The sequence below is a fragment of the Microcebus murinus genome, chromosome 13, assembly GCF_040939455.1.
Source record: "Microcebus murinus isolate Inina chromosome 13, M.murinus_Inina_mat1.0, whole genome shotgun sequence".
In the NCBI taxonomy this organism is placed as follows: Eukaryota; Metazoa; Chordata; class Mammalia; order Primates; family Cheirogaleidae; genus Microcebus; species Microcebus murinus.
In genome coordinates, this window is record NC_134116.1 from 19,415,621 (window position 1) to 19,438,606 (window position 22,986).

The 22,986-nt window shown below is 40.9% G+C and overlaps 1 protein-coding gene across 8 annotated transcripts in view; it reads right to left on the reverse strand.

Moving 5' to 3' along the window:
* The window catches only part of MBNL2 (muscleblind like splicing regulator 2), a 156,843-nt gene that overhangs the window by 96,957 nt on the left and 36,900 nt on the right, over positions 1-22,986 (reverse strand). For all 8 annotated transcript variants that reach the window (XM_012756997.3, XM_012756994.3, XM_012757000.3 and 5 more), the window contains exon 2: positions 11,342-12,120. In XM_012756997.3, coding sequence (XP_012612451.1) covers positions 11,342-11,515 — 174 coding nt within the window. In that variant the 5' untranslated portion in view covers positions 11,516-12,120. The remainder of the gene's footprint in view (positions 1-11,341; positions 12,121-22,986) is intronic.

Below are 22,986 nucleotides of genomic sequence, written 5' to 3' on the forward strand. Positions count from 1 at the left end.
CTGATGAGTTGAGCTTCAGTTCTGTTCCTTAGCATGGGACTTTACAGGAAATAGCTCAAGTTAAGTTCTGCTTATGTTTGCAAATCAAGCAAGGTTGAGGGCCCAATGAGGCCTAACTGGCTTGGTCTGCTCAGGGTTTCTTCAGGCCTGGTCTCCATTTGAATTGTCTTTAACACTTTGTTGTCACTGTCCATTGCCACATTAGACTGCAAGTTCTATCTCTTATTTAGGCACCAAACAGTGCTTGGCACTTAGTAGTGGCTCAATGATTATCTATAGATAAATAAATGAATACAGATAGGAAGTGAAATTTCTTTCTTCCTACCTTTAGATACCACTCAAAACATACTGGACCTACTAGAGTGCTTCACTGAGAATTCCATTATCCCAGTATTTTCCCGATATCACAGCTCCTGTTAACAGCCGAATGCTAACGGGCATGGGGGAGAGGCTATGTGAATTAAGGGCCTCAAATGAGGGCTCTACTGATTAATTTTAGATCCTGAGCATCTGGGTCAAGTGCTTATTTTCATGGCAGGTGTGGAAATGATCTTTTTAGTGTCATTATTAATGATTTTACGAAGGGTTGGGAGCACTTGAAATATTCCTCTGAATGAGATTTGAGATGTAGACCAGATGGGCGTTTTTTAAAAGCCTGTATGCACTGCATTCTACTTTTTCAACAAATAAGTGTTTCTATCAAGATTGATTAGTAATGTACCCACATCATTTATTCAGCCAAAAATTAGACACAGTATATATATATATATATATATATATATATATATATATATATTTAAGAGTAACACATGCTCTGGTAAGATGATAGTAATCTAAATGAAATATAAGCAAGCCTAAAGTTGAATCTAGCCATTTCGTTTGGCTTTAACTAGGTTAAGGCCCCCAAGTCATTTTCTTTTTCTCCTCTCCCTGACAATACCTCATCTTCCACAGGGCTTAATATTCAGTGTGGGTGCATGACCTCAGTCAGAAGAAAATGATCTCGTCGGTCAAATCCCTGAAATGCTGGTCGGTTGGGGAGGAGGGCTTAGGTAAGTTTGATCACAAACAAGTATGTCGATATCTGCTCCCGCCCTGAATCCCAAAGGTCAGTGCTCAGGGGAGGGTTTGTCTTCCGAGTATCAGTTTTATTCTTCCTGGTTGTGACCGTGCTGGGAACGAGTAATACATACTGGACTGCAATCTTTGGACCGGAGGAAATTGAATCAAACCAAGTGGAAAGAATATGCTATTTAGTATTAGCAGGGTCAGTTCATGGGGAAATTGTGGAGTAGGTGGAGTTCATCATGGGTCTAGCTCCTGCAGAACAAGCCTGGTCTCCCCAGCCCTGGGGTGTGTCTCCCTGGTACGGTTTGGACTTTGGCCTTGGTAGCCAGCTTCTCTCGGCTTCTTGGGGACCTGATCCTGTGCCCTGAAACAAAGGCATTCTAGGTCTCAAAGTCTGATCAGGCTCTTCCCTCCTTGACCCCCGAGTGGAAATTAGCTTGTTGGATAAAACAAGCTGCCCTCATTTGCTAACAGAAAAAGGCTTGAGGAATTTGGAGGGTTCTCTCAGGTAACATGTGGATTTGACAGTAACTTTTCTTATGGCAAAACTCTCCCAGTGACTCCATGACTCCAAGGAGTGAGCCTGCTGGTGTGGATTTCAGTTCAAGTAGTATACAGATGGGCAGACCTGTGTCTTTGAATTTTAGGGAGCAATAATAATTAAGAAGAATGGGAAATGACATAGAGTCCCCCACTTTTTCTTTTGCCAAATAAGGGCATTAAGGAACAAAACTCATCTAGGAAGACAACCATTTTATAAAAGAAAGAAACGTTATGATAATCAGAAAAATAAGAAGAAAATCTTAGAATAAAAACAACCTTTAGATACAAAATCGCAGCTAGATAGGTGGAATAAATTCTATTGCTCTGTCACTGTAAGATGATGATAGTTAATAATAATAATACATTACATAGTTACAAATAGCTAGAAGGAGGATATTGAATGTTCCCAACACAAAGATATGATAAGTATTTGAGATGGTGGATATACTAGTTACCCTGGATCACTATACATTGTGTGTATTGAAACATTACTATGTACCCCATGAATATGTACATTTACCATATGTCAATTAAAAAAAATTCTTTAAATTGAGTGAATTTACCTTCATGACAAAAACATACTTCAGTGTCCTTATTTTATAGCATACTAGTGAAAACTTTATTAAACACCAGCATCCGTTGGGCCCAATGAGCCACTCCATGAATTTTAATAGCTCTTAGGTGACATTTGTGAACAAGTCTCCATGTGACCTTCCTGTTAGGATAACTATAAATGTGAACATGACTCATAAATACCTTTTGAGTTGTAAATCAGTGGTCCCCAATCTTTTTGGCACCAGGTACTGGTTTCATGGAAGATAATTTGTCCATGGACTTGGGGGGGGAGGGCGATGGTTTCGAGATGATTCAAGCGCATCACATGTATTGTGCAGTCAAACCTCTCTGCTAATGATAATCTCTATTTGCAGCCACTCCCCAGGGCTAGCATCGCTGTCTCAGCTGCACCTCAGATCATCAGACATTAGATTCTCATAAGGAACGTGCAGCCTAGATCTCTCCCATGCCTAGTTTGCAGTAGGGTTCAGGCTCCTATGAGAATCTAATGCCCCTGCTGATCTGACAGGAGGTGGAGCTTATCTGATGAGGTGAGCCATGGGGAGTGGCTGTAAATACAGGTGAAGCTTCTTTTGTTTGCCCACCACTCACTTCCTGCTGTGCGGCCTGGTTCCTAACAGGCCACACACCAGGATGGGTACTAGTCCAGTACTAGTCGGTAGCCCGAGGGTTGGGGACTGCAACTGTAAACCAAAAAGGCCTATCCCTAAGTCTCCCAATGCTGACAGCTGTGTTACTCGTTCATATTACCTTCCTCATTCCTTTTTAGTTTGCACCTTTTGTTTATTTAAAGAGGGAATAAATGAATGAATAAATAAATGGATAAAAGACTATTTACTAGTGAGGCAGCTAGAGCCCAGAGAGGTGAACTGATGCAAAGTGACATGTAGCAAAGCCAGGGTTCAGATGAAGATTTCCAGGCCAGGGCCTTTAAGTCTTGGTTTCTATTGTGTCACTGCACTTAAAAAAAAAATTCTAAGCCAAGAACAAAAATTTGAATGAAAGAAGAAGGGTGCTGAAAAAATGCTAATTATTTCCATTTTTTTTAAAAAAAAAACTAGATTAAACAAATCTTTTAACATGATAGCTATTTCTTTCTCCTTAAGCCTTAATGGGAAATGGTTTCATAAGAACCGGTACACAGGCTAACAAAAGTTAGCATCACTGCCCAAGGTGAAATGAGTAATAAACCAATGTAGTTATTAAAGAATGCAATTAAAGTTAAAATTGATACTGTACTCCATTAGTTTTCAGGTGAAAATAAATTTTGCTATTTTTCTCCATGAATTATTTCTATCTACTTGTACATGTTTTAATCAGGAATGTTGTAACCATAGAATACCAGTTTATCATCATTCCTTCTTCTGCAAGACTCTCATCTCTTGCCAACTCCAATAATTAGACTTCAGTGTTGGATTTCTGATGTTTTCTAGGTTTATATACTATTGTTATGGGTTGAATCGTATGCCCCAAAACATATGTTGAAGTCCTAACCCCCAGTTCCTCAGAATGTGACTTTATTTGGAAACAGGGTAGTTGCAGATATAATCTATAAAGTGAAGAGGAGGTCATACTAGAGAAGATGGGGCCTCTAGTCTAATATAACCAGTGTCCTTCTGAGAAGGAGAAATTTGGACACAGGCTCAAACAGAGGGAAGATGATGTGAAGAGAACACACAGGAAGAGAGAGCAGAGATTGGAGTGATGCTGCCACAAGCTAAGGAACACACGGGGCCACCAGAAACTGGAAGAGGCAACCCCCAACCCCAGGGACATCCGAGGAAGAATGACCCCGTCAACACCTTGATTTTGAACTTCTAGCCTCCAGATCTGTGAGAGAACAAATTTCTGTTGTGTCAAGCCACACAGTTTGTAGCACTTTGTTATGACAGGCCTCAGAAACAAATACAGAGATTATCTTGTCTAACTCTTAATTCTAAACTGGGCCAGAATGGAGGCATTCCCCATGGGACGTATATGTTATCCCTCAGTAAGACATTTAAGTGGATGCCTGATGCCCTGAAAATCCTCATTCCTTTGCTCCCTCGAGGCATTGAAACTGATTCCACCTGCTCATAGATAGGGAAGCAATATTTCTCCTCTTGTCCTGAAAGCTAAATGTTTCTCCTTCCTTAGCATAGACTATTTTGAGTATTAGGAGGAATTCGGTGCTAATCTTGGCTCTAGGCAAATTTGTGAAAGAACCAAAAGGAATCTTTAATGATCCTCTGGCCTTCTTGTGGCCGCTTTAATGTTTCAGATCTCTCCTTAGATGAGGATTTCTTAACTTGCGATCTATAGACAGTTTTTTTAGAAGCAAACACAAAACCTTTCAGATGGTGAGATTGTTTGCAATAGTCTGTGAGTATGGGCCTTTTTCTGGGTAAAGGTTTCTTAGTTTTGATTAATTCTTAAGGATGTTACACTTCCCTACAATCTGAATTTTAAAAAAAGAAAAGACTACTATTCCTCGCCATGGTGGTCAGGTTTTGTGCCTGAGGAACAAGGCATTGTCAGGGGAGGGGACGGCTTATAGTGGGAGCAGGGGGAAGAGTCTGGATTTAGACATATTAAACTGGAGGTGACAATGGGCCATTCAGATGGAGATGTTCAGTAGGCAGGTGGAGCCATCAAGATGGCAAGAAAGGACACACAACTGATTTCGGATTCATTGGCATTGAGGTGGGAATTGAATACATGAACACTGGTTAGCTTTCAGAGCAGACAACTGAAACTGAAAGAGAGAGAAAAGACCAATCCTGGGTCTTGCAAAGATCCTCATGGAGAAAGGAAGGGAAGAGGGTGGTGTTAGAGGTAAAATCGGAAGGTGAAAGAACTAGGAGAACACTATAGGGAAAAAGTAGCAGAAGAGGACTCTACTCGAATGAACAAGAGATGTTAAAGAAAATGTGGAATGTCATTCAAGGAAGTTTTGGGTCTGTTGGTCACTGATCATCAATAAGCCCATTTGGAAAAGTTGTGAAGAGTTCTTTGTTCATTTCTGCATTCTTTGGTTATTATTACATTTCTGCTATGAGCCAGATGCCATGCGAGGGGCACAAACATGAGTTAAGACACAGTCTTATCTTTCAGGAGCTCACAGGCTTGTACTGGGACATGGACTTCCAGGGGTAAACTGTGACATGGACATCTGAGTCATGTCCAGGGAGGGCACACACGGGAAGCGGTCAATTTGCCCAACAGGGGAGAAGCCTAATGACAGGGAAATGGCCTGTTATGTCATAGGAGGTACAATAAGTGGGGCCAAGAATCCTCAAGCCTGACCTGCACTCTCTTACATGATAAAGCTGACTTACACATCTCAGAGTCTCATGGGCACACACACACCAACGCCTTGGAACAAAACCATTTTTGTTACAGAGATCCAGTAAGTGATGGTACACTGTATACAGACACACACAAAATAAATACAGCATGTGCCTTGCTTTCTCTCGCAGTTTCTCTCTTTTTAAAACATTTAAATATCTAGTACCTAAACAGGTTTGCTCCCAGGGGCTTCTGTTTTAGAACATTTTTTTTTTAATTTAAATATGCTAAACTTGTTAAACATGAACATTTTTAAGATATTAGGAATTTGAGAACAAATCACAGTCATGATTTATTCTGCAAGAGGAGTTAGGAAGATGAAGTGGATTAACGCCAGCTTTGGACCCCTACCTGGAGTCATACCCCTTCTCTACCATTGACAAGTTTGGTAGTTGCAAGTGAGTTACTTAGAGTTTTGAACCTTTATCTACATCTGCATAGTTGATTTTAATAATATTTACCTGGTAGAGTTGTTGGAAGGAATAGATAATGAATGGAAAGTACCTGGCACATAGAAGGCCTGTATGGCTACAATGATTACTATTGATATAAAAAAATTGTCTTAGATTATATTTGAAGATATAATCTAAATTATATTTTAGATATAAAATATATATTTTAGATATAAAATATAGGCCAAAATTAAGCCTATAATTTAGAAAACACTCAAGCAATTTCTACAAAGAATTAGCCTCTATTTAAGAGCCCTGTAGCAATTCAAGCATATGAACTTAAAGTCAAGGCCAAATACATACTTTGATACTTTTTGGTATGTTTGTAAGAACTATTCAAAATGATCATCTATCTATTGCTTTTAATTTTGAAACTGTCATCCATAAATACTAAGACTAAATTAAATTTGCCATTAGGTAACTTACAGCCAGCACCCCACAGGTAAATGAGCAAAGTCTACTTTTTTACATCTTTGAAATTTAGAAAGAACGGGAGCATAGGAAACAAGTAGCTTCCATGTCACATGCAGTTTGAATTACCCCGCAGAGAAAATTAAATGCATTCCTTGTCAGTTTGTCAATGTTGCATTATACTGCCAGAGTCACACTTGGGTCTCCAAATTCCGACACAAAATCCCTGACTTTGAAATCTACGGGGATACTGACAACAAAGCCACAGCACGTGGCTGCACAGGTTGTGCACTGCCCGACTCCAGAGGGTGTCGATACTGTAGACTATGATGACAGTACAGTGCCCCCCCATACAGTCTTATGCAGCAGTCCTGTCTGAGAGGCTTAAATACTTTCCTGATGAACATACTGAACATCCCGTCCAACAAATTTTATTGAGCATCTATTATGTGTGAGACACTATTCTAAGCTCTGGGGATTCAATAGTGATCACAATAGATATTCACCTGGAGCTTATGCTCTAGCAGAGTGGGGAAGAGAGATAGATGATAAACCAATAAACAAATAAATATCTAGTATATCAGATGCTGGATTGGGATGATAGTAAGGCAAGTTGAGGAGGAAATGAAATCCCAGCAGCAATGGAGGAATTACCATTTGAATAAAGTGGGCAGAAAGGCTTCACTAGTAAGTTGGTATTTTGGATCAGAAGCCTGAAGCAAAGGAGAAACAAGCTGTTGATACAATTGAGGCAAGATTATTCTGAGCAGAGCAAAGAGCAAGTGCAAATGCCCTAAGGCAGGGCAGGATGTAAAGCTCGGGGTGGATGGGAAACCACGGAGAGACCTAGAACAGAGGAGAGGCATCATCTGATTTAGGTGTTGAAAGAATCCTGCTGCCTCTGAGCTAATTTTTATTATGAAAAGTTATGTTTAAATTTCTAAAAATTGCCTAAATTTTTCCCAACTATTCTAACAGTGTTTTTAACCAAAATTAGCAATACAATTTTTAAAATTCTGTCCTTATTTTAAGCTGAGTTTGAATTCAAATGTTTAAGTTAATAAATACTTGACTAAAGTGTTAAACACTGAAACCTTTAGTCTCAATAAGTATTAAAGTATTAATTCATGTATTCTTTTCCAGATGTTTCAATTTGCCAAATAGTCCAGATTAATTCCTACCAATTGTAGGAGAAAGAATCTGAAAAGAAAAATCACAAACATCTTAACTGGGAGGAAAACTGTTTCATGGATTATGGAGGCATCAGAGAAAGTGTTAACTTGGTCAAGGCCTTTGCTGCAGGGAGTTAATTGCTCATGAAACAATTTGCATTTTGTCACGTTAACCTAACTTGTGGGACAGAGTGTTCTGGAATGTAACCTGGCCTTCCAGAAACACTGTCTATTGTTCATTATAATACTGGAAGTTCCAAAAAAAATATCACAGCTGCTTCTGTGCCCACTGTTTCACATAAAATGCAACAAGGTAACAGTTGTGAATAATGCACAGATGTCACCATATTTTCTAAAACATCTTTTACAAATGCATTTATATATGTACAATTCTTTTTTCAGAAACCTCAGCAAATCTCTTTACAAATTTGTTTCAGTATCTATGGAAGGTTTACACGTATCTACAAATAACGTATAAACGACAACCAAAAAGACTCACATTGACTTGTCTCCATACTGATAGGCCAACACAGATTCCTTTCACAGTTATGCATATAAATAAACACCCCACAGTGTTTGCAGAAAGTATCTTGTAATAAATAACAACAAAAATGATGTCTGCCGCAAATCTCATTTCTTTTAATGTCATGACTAATTTGCATGACTGAGGTGCTGGCCTTTACATGGCTGATTTTTTTTTTCACTGCTCATACTGCCATTTATTTTTACATTTTGGTTGCATTTTATATCTTTACCTCTCCCTAGCAAGAGTTAGAGGTATGCCCTTCCCCTCCACAATGCTCACCATATCCTCAGGTGTGGGTCTATCCCCCCAACCCCTGAATCCCTGGTGAAGACCACCACCATTTGAACACCAACAGTGTTAATCAGTCAGTACCAATTTGATGGCGAGTACATGTGGAGCCCATTCTTCCGATCTTGTGTCACCTCACTTTGGATAATGGGCTTCAGCTCAATACACGGCTGATTCTTAAGAGTTTGGACACATTAACAGTTGGGCACATCCTGCCTTTAAAATTTCTCATCAGAATCAATGACTATGCTGGGATAATTTATTATGAAGGAAAAGAAACCAACATTGCCAGTTCCTAACATGCTCATGTGGGGTACCTTAAGCCAAGTATTCCTTGAAGTAACCTTACAAAGTAGGAATTATTATACCAATATTATGTAAGAGGAAACTGAAAACAAGGAGGTAAAGTAGCTGCTCCCAAATGTTACAGCTACCCCCTGAAGGTACAGCAAGCCCTGAACTGTCTGACCTGAAAGTCCTTGTCGTTTACTTCTATTGCAGACTGGTTTCAAGGGGCAACACTGTCTTTCTTAATATAGTAAGTGAAATAAAGTTGAATAGCTTCATAATTATCATCACCATTATTTTTCTTTCTAGCTGCTATTTTTTTGAGTGTCTAATCTGTCAGTCCTATGGTCAGAGCTTGCAATCCTTACAGCAATCTTGCAGGGCGAATCTGTCAGCACGTTGGTGCTAGAGACTACTGCATACTTTAGCCAATTTCACTGGTGAATATCCTCATTTTACTGATGAGGAGACAAAGTCAAGAAGTCATAAATAATCCACCCAAGGCTGGGAAGTGGTTGAGCAGGTATTCGGACTGGGGCCTGTCTAACTCCTGTCCCACCGGGCTCTTTTCACATTCTTTTCAGTAGGGCAACTTTAAAAATACATAACATTATACTCAGATTAAATAACCTGAAATTTTATAATTCTATAAGTGAACTCATAACTTGAGGAACTTTATAACTATGCTGCAACACATGATAAAATTCGACTAGACACTTCTGGAAATGATTTTTAAAGTGCCTTTTTACTTGAATACTGTTCAACATTCTCACGGTTTGGTTCAGGTTTTTATGCTCAATTGTTCACTATCCTTTATCCTACGGGCTGGACTCCTGAAACAACTGCGGTCCTAGTGAATCCACAGTGATATAATGAATCATAAGGATATAGGAGTTGTTGCCCTGTTGATGTTCAAGAAATACTTGGCCTTAGTAGGTTGGGAATATTTTCCCCATATTTCTCTAACTAGTTTAAAGAATATAAAGCTTTAAGAAACTCGTAAAAATGGTGGTGTTTAATATTGAATATACAACTGGGGAAGGCTTAGATTAATAAAATGAAGGAATGGGGAGTGACCTGGAAAATAAATTTCTCATCTCTGACCTGCTTTTATATCTTGAAGCTCTTATGATCTAGTTTTAAATCTACACTGCTTTTTATAGTGAATGTTTCTGTTGGGTATAACCAGAGAGGCAAATACAGACTTGGTTTACTTTTTTGACTAAAGGCAAAATAAATACTAATATACAAATTGTTACAGTTTTTATGAATTATGATTTGTCTATTCATTTGCATTTTAGGCAAAATGATTCATAATTTTAAAGTTAAAATCTAGTCTAATAAACCTCTTATGATAAAAAAGGAATAAAATAAGGGTAACTATTGATGTAGATAACAGATCTAATTTGTCAAAATTTTATCCTTAAAAGACTTCTGTTGGGCTAGAAATGTATTCTTCTACTTTGAAAGTATTGAAAGATTTTCCCTTTCCCATTTGAAGTCTTATATTTACAAGAGTGATACATTTTGGCTTATGAGTCTTATAAGATACAATTTTTTACTTAAGATGAAATTCTTCCAAAGGACATACCTAGTCCCTTCAATACCCAAGAATAGGATATAAGGTCACACTATTTTGTAAACTCACAGGAATATTATTTCTTAACTTATATATCAAGAGCATTGATAAACAATTTTTTTTAACTATTTGGCAAATGCGCGAGATATAAACATTAAACTCTTTTTATGCTATGTGTCTTACCACTATTACATATTTATCACTATTGAAAACAGTATTATTATGCCTGCAGGACTGTCCTAGAAAATCTGGGATTCATAGCACCATAATTTTAGGGCTAAATAAACTCCAAAGCGTTATGCATTAAATTGTCCCACTTACAGGTGTTTCATTAAATTCCCTTATTTCTTCAAGTCCAGACTCTACCCAACTCAGTATACCACTCAGGTGCTACAGCCTCCAAAACCATTTCTTGAAACAGTCAGCTGGAAACCAGCTCTCTTCTATGGCCTCCCACGTAATAGCTTCCCCCACTAGTCCTCCCTCAAGGCACCGTCTCTTTCTTCTCCCGTTGTAGTTATTTGCTGATGTGCTGTACTTTCCTTGCCAGACAGCCAGCTCATCAAGGGTGCCATCTGAATCACAGTCGTCCCTTTTGTTACAGAACTCACATGAAGTAGGTTCTCGAGTACCGAGTATTGAATGTGCACTTAATAATTTCTGTTAGCTGTGACAAATTTTCAAAGAAGTGTTTTAGAAAGCACTTGGTCAAGAAAGAAAGCCACAAGAACAGAAAATTCTTCAAGAAGTAAGTCAGAATAACTGGCACATACGAGTGACACATTCAATTTCTTCACCTTTCTATAACCTCCAGAAGATCAAATGTTAATAAAATATTTATCTTCAGTTGTCACAAGCCAGACTTTGATTTAAAACTCTTGGGTACATGAATGTCATGCCAGACCAGAAATACATCATCATGTATTTTTAATTTAAACATGGATATGTAAAAAATTTATATACGCCTCATAGGAAAAAAATTGGAGTGAAAATCTTTCAGCAGTCACCGCAAACAAGAAAACAGAATCTAAAAGTGATTTTTAAACTTCTGTAAAAGTGCAATGAAAGTCCACCGTGGCATTGCAATGACACATGAAACGCACTCTCTTACCTTTAAGGAATCAAAACAGGCAATTACTCTTCCATTTTCCACCTGGCAACTTTTCGGGGGATGAGCAAATTTGCATTCTTCATCGGAGCGTGAGCACGTTCCTCTTTGAAACTGTCTGCAGACTTCCAACGTCAGCCATTTTGTATCTCTGACTGGGGCAACGTTCAAAGCCATGGTGATAAGGTAGTTTGGGCTGTTAGTTTCTGTTAAATGATGAAATCAATCCAAGTTCTAATGATTCCAAAACTACTGCTGTGAAAACTCCCACATGTAAGTCTGAAGGTGAGCGATAGATTGCTTAATGAAGTCCAATCCAGGGAGCGGAGTGAGGGGAGAATGTATCGGCAGGCAGTCACTCATCAATCAATATGTCCCACTTGAAGACAGTGGACCGCAGTGGAAGCATGCTCTGTGTCATCTCCGGCTTTAAATGTCCAAGTCTCTTGACTGTTTTGCAGATATAACTGTTTTTAATAAAGTGACTTCAATATCATGGCACTCCTTGGGAGAATATTAGTTCTGACACTCACAGCTATTGACAACGATGGAAAATAAGCCACTCAGATGTTCATATTTTAGCAGGATTTCTTTTCCTTCCCCCTTTTTAAATTCTGAAATGAAGCGATTGGCAAAGTCAGACAACTGAGGTATCTTCATCCACTCATAAGGTCAGGGTAAAGTATGTTTGACAGACAGACAAGATGTGAACACCAAAAGAGCTCCCAGGCTGCAGTTTCCAGCAAAAGTGACTTCACACAGGCACTTCTAAAATCATGAACCTGCAAAACACAAATAAAACAACTGATACCCAAACTCCATAGAATCAACACTTTAACAAACTATTTAACTCTTATCGAGAGTTTGCAAATGTGCTATTGAGTGCTTTGGGCATTGAGTATAATGAGAAAAGTTATACATTAAGAAACAAAAAAAAACAAAACACGAAACTGAAACCGTACGGCAGAATGATCTAGGCAGCAGTCCAAAAGTTAGGAATGACTCAAATAGATGAGTGTGGGAGACACAATAATTAGGCCTTCTGAAACAATTCAATCTAATGTGCTTAATCGCCAAAACAGTGTATTAGAACTGTGGTTTCCAATTAATTTCACATTTAGGCTATTGATTTTATTGTTGGGAATGCTATAAACAATTATTTGGGATAATGTCTCTCCTACATAAAAAAGATATTGCCATTTTGGATGAAGTGTGGGCTCCTTATTCGTTATGTCCTTTCTTCTGTTTTACAGAGCTTTGAACTTAGAGATGGATAGGTAAGAGCATCCTGACATTTATTTTCAGATATCTTAATATGTACTCGCCACCACTGTTATTTACTTAATGTTAGTCTTCCCTTTATGCTGTAAGCACTCTCGGGGTGAGAACTATTCTTCGTAGCTTTCACCTCTGTTCCCCTAGAGCCTCAGTCCATGGTATATATAAGATCCTCAAGAAATACTTATTGACTGATTTAACTGATGCCTGAATGCTTGCATGTAAGTCAGTTTAAGTTTAGTTCAGTTTAGTTTTTAACTGAGTCATCATCTAAAAATGCTGTTACGTGGAATGCCGGAGTTAAAACACATCTATAGCACACATATAATTAGAGTTCAGATTTCTAAAATAAGCATCTCAATTTCTTTTAATTTTTTCAAAGCTTATCACATTATTGGAACACTAAAAATTTATAATTACTGGGACAAGCATGCATACAGGGCTGAAGTCCAGAAGCTGATCACTTTCATAAATTATATATGCCACATGCTACCCCACATCCTTGCTTAGCCTTGAGGTCCTTCTAGAGAATTTATAGCTAAGAAGAACTTAATGAAAACTGAACATCAGTTATTTAAAATTGGCATGAAATTTTTTTTTTTAAAAAAAAATAGGCATGTACCAAATAAGTTCAGATGGGGTCTCGAATGTATCTGATCAAGGCACATTTCTTTAGCAGGACATGTCTTGGGACTGTCGGGGAAATGCTACTTCATCCCAATAACTTTTTCACGTAGCAAAAGTGTTTGCATGAGTGATAATTGTGTGTGCATTTAAGGAAACAGGCAACCTTGAAAGCTATACCACAGAGCAAACTTCAATTATAAAATATTTGAGGGATCCAGGCAGGCTCCTGCATGTCTGTTTGGCAGCATTGTGTTCACAGCAGCGAACATCAACTAGCTTAAGTTCGGGAGCTTAAGAAGATGAGTTTAATAACCAGATCCACTCTGGGTCAGGTTTCCTAAACCAGCCTGGACCTGCATCTTCATTCCCTCCAACCCCCACCTCTAATCCCAGGGGAGATCAAAGGGTGAGGAGAACAAGGGACAAGGAGACATTCCTGCCTGTGTAAGTGACACCAGGCACTAGGATAAGGGGGTTTCAATGATAGGCTGAACATATTCAGTTTATATCTGCAAAATACTATTTAGGGGCCCTGAGTCCTATGTACCAGGCCCTGGGATAGGTTACAGGAGAGCAAAGATGAGATAATGCTCATCCTCCAAGGCTGTGGACTCTCTTCCAAGGCTCCACATGTAGGAAAGAAACAGGCAAACATGAGTATTTATGCATAGATGGCAGGAATAATTCCTCAGATATGCCTAAAAGCCACACAGGAGCCATGCTTCCATGCAGTCCAGTGAATGGTATATGTTTCTGCTTATACTTACAGATTGAAAAGACATTTATCCCCCCTGGGAGAAACAGATTCTCATTTCTCCTTACTATGAAAATCCCACCAGAATTTAGATTGTCAGACTCTATGAAGATAAACTTGCTCATTACAAAACAAATTGTGCATTTCTTTTAATTGACAAATAAAAATTGTATATGTGTTTCGTGTACAACAACATGTTTTGAAATACGTCTGAATTTTGGAGTAGTTACGTGGAGCTAATTAACATACGCATGAGCTCACATACTTGTCATTTCTTAGTTGTGAGAACACTTCAAATCTGTAAGTGAGATCATGCAGTATTTGTCTGGAAGATAAACTTGCCTTCAACAGCAAAGGTAGCCAAACTTCCTGACGGCCAGTCACTGGTAAGTCAAAGACGTTCAGGAAAGCAAATGGGTGTGCATGGCAGCACACATTAACATACTGCTGTCATAGCCTCTCCCGAACCCACTCTTTCCCACAGTTGTTCTCTGTTCCTATCTTAAAAGTTGTGTAGTTACCAGTACCAAAGGCACTGCCTCCTTTGGGCCACCACAAGGAGTGGGGACAGGCAGGCAGCTGTGGGGAAGTGGGAGATAGGAGAGCAAACTTGAATCAGGTTAGGGTGGGGCCACCAAAGGAGATGGAAGGGTCAGGACGGGGAAGGCCATGTTTTAACGTGGTCATTAAGGGACCGGACTGAAATATGCCAATGCAGAGACCTGATTGAATGTGGGCCCGACTAGACTGCAAGTTCCTGGGAGGAAGGGTGTGTGTTAGGGCTTCGCTGTCCAATACAGGGGCCACCAGCTACAGGTGGCTATTGAGCACTTGGAACGTGCCTAGTGAGACTGAGGGACTAAATTTTACATTTTTATTTATTCTTAATCTAAATTTAACTTAAAAACTGACCCTTGATTCCATTATTAAAAAACTTTTTTTTTTTTTTTTTTTTTGAGACAAGAGTCTCACTCTGTTGCCCATGGTGTCAGCCTAGCTCACAGCAACCTCAAACTCCTGAGCTCAAGCAATCTTCCTGCCTCAGCCTCCCGAGTAGCTGGGACTACAGGCATGTGCCACCATGCTTGGCTAATTTTTTCTATGTATTTTTTTAATTGGCCAATTAATTTATTTCTGTTTATAGTAGAGACGGGGTCTCACTCTTGCTCAGACTGGTCTCGAACTCCTGACTTCGAGCGATCCTCCAGCGTTGGCCTCCCAGAGGGCTAGGATTACAGGCATGAGCCACCTCGCCCGGCCTGAAAAACTTTTAAGTATGATTAGACCAACTTGAGTATATGAATCTACTTTTTCAATTGCAAATTCTATGAAATCTAAATACAGCTTGAGTATTTCCAATGAAAACTTATCATCCAAACAGAGATGTGTTATAAGGGTAAAATACCCACTGAGTTCAAAGACCTACTATGAAAAAAAATGTGAAAATATCTTATTAATACTTATTACATAGTGAATTGATAATTTTTAACACATCAGGGTAAATATTATTAAAATTGATCTCATCTGCTTCTTTTTTATTACTAAAAAATCAGGAAATACTATGTAGCTCACATTCTATTTCTACTGATGGCACCGTCTCAGGGGCTTTTGCGTTTCTTCTATCAGTCAACGAACTTTCTGGAATGGTGGAAAGTACCCTGTCCTAAGAACCAGCTTCCAGCCTTTATTTTGCCATGGTTCCTTGTCATGTAACATTGAGTAGGTTTGTTTTCCTGAGATCGGCCTTTTTCATCTGTAAAATGTTGGTAATAGCTCCTGCCTATGTTTACATAGTTGCTGCATGAAAAACAGATTATAGGGGAAATAGAAAAGTACTTTGTAAACAGTAAAGTGATAAAAAAAAAAGTCACTTTATAAATATTTATTAATTAAATCCGCTTTCAGGCTTCCTCTCTCTCAGTAGTTCTGCATGGATGGATGAGTGGGTTGTGCCCGGGGTGGACCCACCCTAGCCACGGATTCTGAGAGCAGGACGGTGCCCAGAGATGGAAGGTCTGCCGCACAGGGTACCCGGGCCCCTTGTCTAGAGCGGGCCTCGCTTCTCAGACTGAGAGGCCCTCAGAGATCTCCCCCGGCATTTCTACAAAAGCCAACAGCCTGTTTTCTTCTTCCAGCTACTATTAGCAGGAAAGTGAGTGGAGCATGTCAGGGTCGAGCAGTCACGCTGGGTGGGAAGCACAGGTAGAACATTCTGGAAGCACTGAGGGGGAGGCTGCTTCTTTCGAGGGTGTGATGGAAACTTGGCTGCTGTTTCCATTCTGGGTGCCCTGGGTGAGCGGGGAGGAAGGGGCAGCATTTTCAAGTTCCTCGGCCCACAAGGACCCTTACTAATAATGCAACTGTCTGGAGAGGGCACCTTTTTCTAATTTCCAAAAAGGTTCCATGTGTAATGGCATTGGCCCTGGTAATATGCAGGTCGCCAGTAACCTTTCCCAGAAGTTTCTGGGCTGAACTGGGAAGCAGGCTCTCCACTCACATTTATTTTCCAGTTCTTTCTAAGCCCGTCTCACTGGTTTGCCTTTTCTATTTTCTTTACATCTTTCGACTTGGGTTTCAGTTTTATTTCCAATGTCCCAAACAATCCCACCCTAATTGGCTCCTCCCTGTGCAGAACCCAGGCAGACTTTGCAAGTAGCTGCCCTTGGTTATTTCTCTGGCCTTCCATTTCCTCCTCTTCCCCGGCATGCCCTTTCCTCTTCCTCTTCGCGCACCAGAAACCTGCCTGGCTAAGCCCCCTCATGGCAGAGACCAGGAGCTTGCCCTGCAAGGGCCATCTGACTCTCTCTTGCAGCCCCTCTTTTAACACTGCCTGGAAATTATTTTCTGATAGATGTCATTACTCCTTAACTCAGAAGACCTGTACACGTCGATTTCTCCCACTGCCCCCGCCCCCAGTGTAAACTCCTACAGGGTTTGCCCGTGTATATAATAGACTTTCTCTATTATTTTTGAACCCCCCGAGTGCAGCTCAGTACCTGGTATGTAGAAAGAACATGCTGGACAAATGTTTGTTGAATGAGCTCCTGATGCTCCTCCAAGGAACATTTGCATTTTACTGTGGACCAGAGTCTAAGGTGGAAGAATAATGCTCCGAATAGAGCATTTCAGTATTACCTGTAGGAAAATTCCAACAGGGGCTTGCCCCTGCCAAGTAGGTTGAGGGTGGGGAGCTGCCCTGAGAATGAACTATTTGAGTCTCAAAACCCGGGATCCTTCGCCCAGGGTGGCGGGGGTGACTGACTGCAGCTAGAGTTTGAGAACCCTGTGATAAGCACTCCTTGCCGCCCAGCTGTCCTTCTGTCCGCCAGGCATCCTGCTGTCCAGGAAAGAACAAAGAGGGGTGCCCCCAGGACCTTGGGTTCCCTGAAACCTACAGCAAGTTGGTGGCTGCTTGGGGGCTGCCCCCAGAGTCTGTGGTTCTGATCAATAAAAACAAAGCAAAACAAATCTAGATAACAGAAGACACCTGAGAGGCTTGTTTCAGATGAGCCTGCATTCTAGAATTAGAAAATAGACAAACCCACAGCCCTAGAGACTTTATTCAGGATGAAGCAGGCCTTTGGTGGGGGTGGGTGAGGCCTTGTCTTACAGACCCTTGTCTGAGAAAGGACCACTTTAAAGGGACGAGTGGCCCTTGGTGACCAGCAGCTCAGTCCTCAGTGGGAAGAGTCTGCTTTGTAGTGCTCCCATCTCTCCAGACAGCGCTCGGCGTAAGGAATATGCAGGTTCACCTCTTGACTCATCTTTAAAGGAAAGGCAAGATTGAAGTTCCAGTATAAAGAAACAAGGCCCTGTAGTATTTCCTGAAATGCTGAAGGACTTGCAGTTCAACTCTACAAAATAATCCCCAGCTATTTTTAGGGTCTTTACTTACATGACACTTCATTTTTCAAAAATATATTTAAAACTCTTCTTTCGAAGTGTTAGATTTTCAGAAAGCTGTGACTTTTGATTATATGAAAGAATTTGTTGCTCACGTTCTTTTATAGCTGCTAAGTTATCCAGGGCAAGTTCGGCAAGCCAGGCCTTTCTCTCTGCAAGGAGGTGACCTCCCTTCATTCCATGCCCCTCAGACAAGCCTAGGTGGCCCCCAGGTGTGGCCCTAGGTGTCCCCACCCACCTCACCAACGCTCTGTAGACCGTTTGTACATTTTTGAAGGGAAAAACATCAATCACGTCCGATCTTGAGACACAGATTGATCAAAATCTAAGACAGCCTTAAGGGAAACAATTTTGCAGTACACAGCTCCTCTAGTTTACCTTTGGGTCATCTCCGATAGTTTTGCTGTCTGCCAGACATCAGCCTCCCAGGGAGCTGATTAAAGGATCCTTGAAAAACAAACCTATCTCGGAGTCAGACAGTCAAGGACTCATTACCCATTAAGTAATTTATAGGATGCCTTTAATTTTATTTTATATAAATCTAATTACCATAAAGAAACCTTATCTCCTTGACTTTCCTCTTTCTAATTTTTGGAATCTCTGGGTTTCCTATTTTTAATTTTTAAACGCTTAAAATATATTTCTCAAAAATAATTTTTCCTTCCTGTGAGTGGCTTGATGTTCGAGCATCCCCACCTCTATTTCTGGAGCCTCATTTAAAATAGCTCTCAGTGTGCTCTCTCCGCTGATCAATGGCTTGGCCGCATCCTGAACCTATCCGAGGCAGACGCCTGGGCTGGAGAGGGACCGGGAGGAGCTGCCAGCTGAAGTACCGGGGCTGAGAGCCACTTGACCCCCAGCAGTGGGGTGTAATACCGCCCTGTAATCACAGCCACCGAGAAGCGGCTCCTCTCTGGGGCCTTCCCACAGGAAGCTCAATGGACCAAAAAAGATACAGACGTGAGAGAGATTCCAATGCAAACGAAAGAAAGGACCCGATTGAGGCGGGCAGCAAAAGAGATTGTCTTTTCAAAGGTTTTTCTTTCTAGACACCTTTAAATTGGCTTCTTCTTAATTTATTGAAAATATAAAGAAAATTGGGCTTCGCATGTTCTGCTTAGTTTAGGGATAAGAAAGGAACTCACTTTTCTACCCTGGATTCTGGTCTGTCTTCTACATCTGAATAGCTGTGTGATGTTACCCAACCTCTCTGAGCTTCGGTTTCCTTGTCATCATGGAGATAGTAATACCTACGCCATAAACACATGCACTGCGACCAAAACATATTAAGTAGTATATCATCAGTACTCTCTACATGGTACCTAACCCTATATGGTACCTGCCTTTTAAGAACATTAGTTCTGAAAAGTCATCTATGTGTACACACACATCTGTGTGTACACACACACTCCCAAATGGCAGGTGGAAATAACTGTAATGCACTAAAAGTTATAATTTTCTCCAAAATCAATGAAGTATAAGAGAAAGAAAGTAGAAAGGCTCTTTCTCCAAAGGTGAGTATAAGCTATGAAGTCCTGCTTAGAATGTGAGTTAGGCACCGCCTTGGGAGGTCCTCTTCTGAAACTAACTCCAAACCCTCATTCCTTCTAAGTAGGGGAAAGAACCATGACTGACAATGATGTCTTCATTTTAATGGTACTTTGTTCTTTTGAACATACTTTTAAATAAATTTCCATAGTGGAAATGAAATACACAGACACCCAAGGTCACACAGTGAATAAGGTAAGCCAACATTTTTTTCCATGATAAAGGTAATAAAAGGAGAAATTCCCAACTAAATTTTTTTCATGTATCTATGTGTTAAAGTACAAGTGAAGAATTCATAAAATCTACAGCTCATTTTAAGATGTGAAAATTTCAAGCCCGTTTTCATTGCCATTGCCATTGCCAGGAATGGGTAGAGAATGAAATCTCATCTTCAGTATGAAGAGGGGAAATTTCTAAATATACTTCTGAAACTACAGCCAGATGTAATATATTCAACACATATTTGTATTCAAATTTTGTTTTTCACTGAGTCTGTGTTTTCTATCCAAATATTTATAATTCAGTTAGGCAATGCTGTTATTAGAATAAAAACAATTATATTAGATACCATTTAAGACTGACATTGCACTTATTGGTTTCCTGGATGCCCAAGAACCAATGGCTACAGCCAGACAGAACAATTATTGATCTGCCGGCTGAAATCCAGCCCTGAATTCCCAGGGAAGTCTTTGTTAGAACTTCTATTTCCTTCCTGGGCTATGGGCACTGATAAGCAGGACTGCTTTCAGCTGACCTTTGTCCTTCCCTCTCTCCACTGACCGGCCTGATGGCCATTTCCTCTGCCTGTACACCCACAGATGCCAATACTCCCTCTTGGGACAAAATTTTTGTAACATAAACAAAAAAAATAAATAGTGTAGCCAACAAATACTTTTTATATTTTTTTTACAAAAATTAACATATTTCCATGACTATAAATGCAGCCGTAACTAAGATGTCAAAGACAAGTAATTTTGTAAAATTAATAATATACAGTTTAAAATTTCAGTGCTAAAGCACAAGCATATTAGAAGACATAATGAAGTATCAGAAGCTGACACCTATATGTTTGTAGCACTGTTATGTAGCACAAATGCAGACTGACCCATGTATGACAAATGAGGTGGCTATTCTAAATGTTGAGCAATTTGTGATGAAGTTTCTATCAAGTTAAAGAATAATATTATCTCAATGTACATAGCTGCCACATTCTTGAAAAAATTCAATTATACTGAAACTGTCTAGAAATCAAAAAATAAAAATAAAACTTGGCGTGAATATGTAAAATGGAGTGAAGACCTTGCCTTCCATCACAATAAATGGGCTTTCTAAAGTATGAGAATGTTCAGCAGGATGCTCAAAAGTCACATGAGATGCAGGCTGATCCTTCACTCTGGGGGAGTCACGTCCATTGCAAGATATCAAACCTTCTACTCTCATCTATTAAATTCCAGATATTCTCCCAGGCATTTGGACAACTGAAAACAAAACACTTCTTGAAGCTTCCACAGTGTTCTTCAGGATGGGGTGGTCCCCAGTGTGAATAGTGGCTTAGACTCAGGCTGCCGAGTCTGACTGGAGGACTTGGGTGTGAACTTGGGTGTGAACTTGGGGGTGATCGTGCTGAGAAGCATGATCAGCACAGTGGACAGGGAGGGAGGGCACAGGCAGGAGCTGGACAAGACTCCAACTGGGGGAAGTTCTTTCTGGAAGCAGTTCTCATGACATATTAGAGTTCCAAGAGCTCCCAGGGTGGGGGTGGGGATGGGTTAAAGGGTACAGCAATGGTCCAGGGAGAAAGGGATAATCCAGGCAAAACACCACACTGCAGTGGTGAGAAGGAACAAAAGGAGGGCAATTCCAGAACACTGCTGAGAGAAATGCATTAGAAACAGATCATCTTTGGGGATTGGGGTGAGGAGTGCAGGGGAGACATGAGCCAAAGAGGACTTTGAAACGTGGGTCCTGTGTGGGCAGGACAGTGATGCTCCACCCAGGAGAAAGTGGGAGCCAGATAGAAATGGGGATATGGAAGTTATGTGCAGGGGTACAGAGTTGGAGGTCATGTTCATAGAAATGATGGCTAAAACCATGGAATGGCTAAACTAAAAGAGAGACACGGGGTGGGGGGAGAGCGAGAGAAAGAGAGAGATGGAGATTTCCATGCATATATTTAGGAGAGAAGAGAGACTTGAACAAGGTCAAGGACAGTTCATTTAGTTATTTAGAGGTGGCAGAAAGAGCAGTAAGTCAAACCACACACACAAAAAATGAGACAGAAGCTCCTCTAAATAGTGCAGCATCATGGGAGAGAGGTTCAGAGCTTCAAGAGGAAGGAGCAGCCCAAAAAGCCCACTGCCACGAGGAGATCAGGGCACCTGGGCAACTCGTGGTGGCTAGATGCCATGATGAGGGAGCCCTGCTGGCTCCTGAGTGGTGGCTCCCACAGCACGTTGCCGTGGGAGCCGGGGAAGGAGAACTTGGGGTGCTCGGTGGGGCAAGGACACCATGCAGCAGCAGGGTAAGTTTGCCACTCTCTTTGCTCTGAAGTCAGAGAGGCCTGGATTGTCTGTGTGATCCCGGGAAGTCACCCCTTCTGAGCCCCAGGTTTGCACCACCTAAAGCGCCTGGGAGGGTGGGAGACACCTGCTTTTCCCATTACTCTTCCCACACTCTTTTCTTTTCTACATGGAAGGAGAGAAACAGGAACAGGAGCTTGGGAAAATGGCAGGATCTAGGTGTGGGCCAGAGAGCTGCAGTTGGCAGCTCCCTGGGGCCAGGCCTCCGTGAAGAGACAGGATGCTCACTCCTCACTCACGGGGCCCACAGAAGGCCGGAAGTGAGGGCTACAGCCTGGCTGGAAGCTAGACAGCAGGAAAATGAAACCAGGGCAGCTTTTGTCTTGTGGCCTCTACCCTCTCAGTCAAGCAGGCAGACAGGCAAAGGTGGGGCTTGGCCTTCCAGCGGGTGCCTGGAGCTTAAGACATCCATTGTGAGCAGAAGATGCCAGGGAGAGAGAAAGGCAGGGAACATCAAGTGGTCCAGGAGGCATAACTTCAGTGAAAGACCAGGAATTTATTCTGAAAGGATTATGGTTTTGTCACTTTCTCCATCTACCCTTGGCCAACTGAGAGCAGAGGCAAAAACAGGGTGCTGCCAATTTCAAAGGTCAGGCTCTGGGAGATGGGGCAATTCAAAGTGACAAAAAAAGCATCAGGGTATGGTGACTTATACTTGTAATCCCAGCACTTTGGGAGGCCAAGATGGGAGGATCACTTGAGGCCAGAAGTCTGAGACCAGCCTAGGCAACATAGTGAGACCCTGTCTCTCCAAGAAATGTTTTAAAAAATTGAATGAGGGTGGTGGCACATGCATGTAGTTTCAGCTACTTTGGAGGCTGAGGCAGGAGGATTGCTTGAGCCTGAGAGTTCAACGCTGCTGTGAGCTATGGTTGCGCCACTGCACTCCAGCCTGGGTGACAGAGAGAGACCTGTCTCTAAAAAAAAAGAATAAAAATAAAGTGACAAAAGGCCCGAGG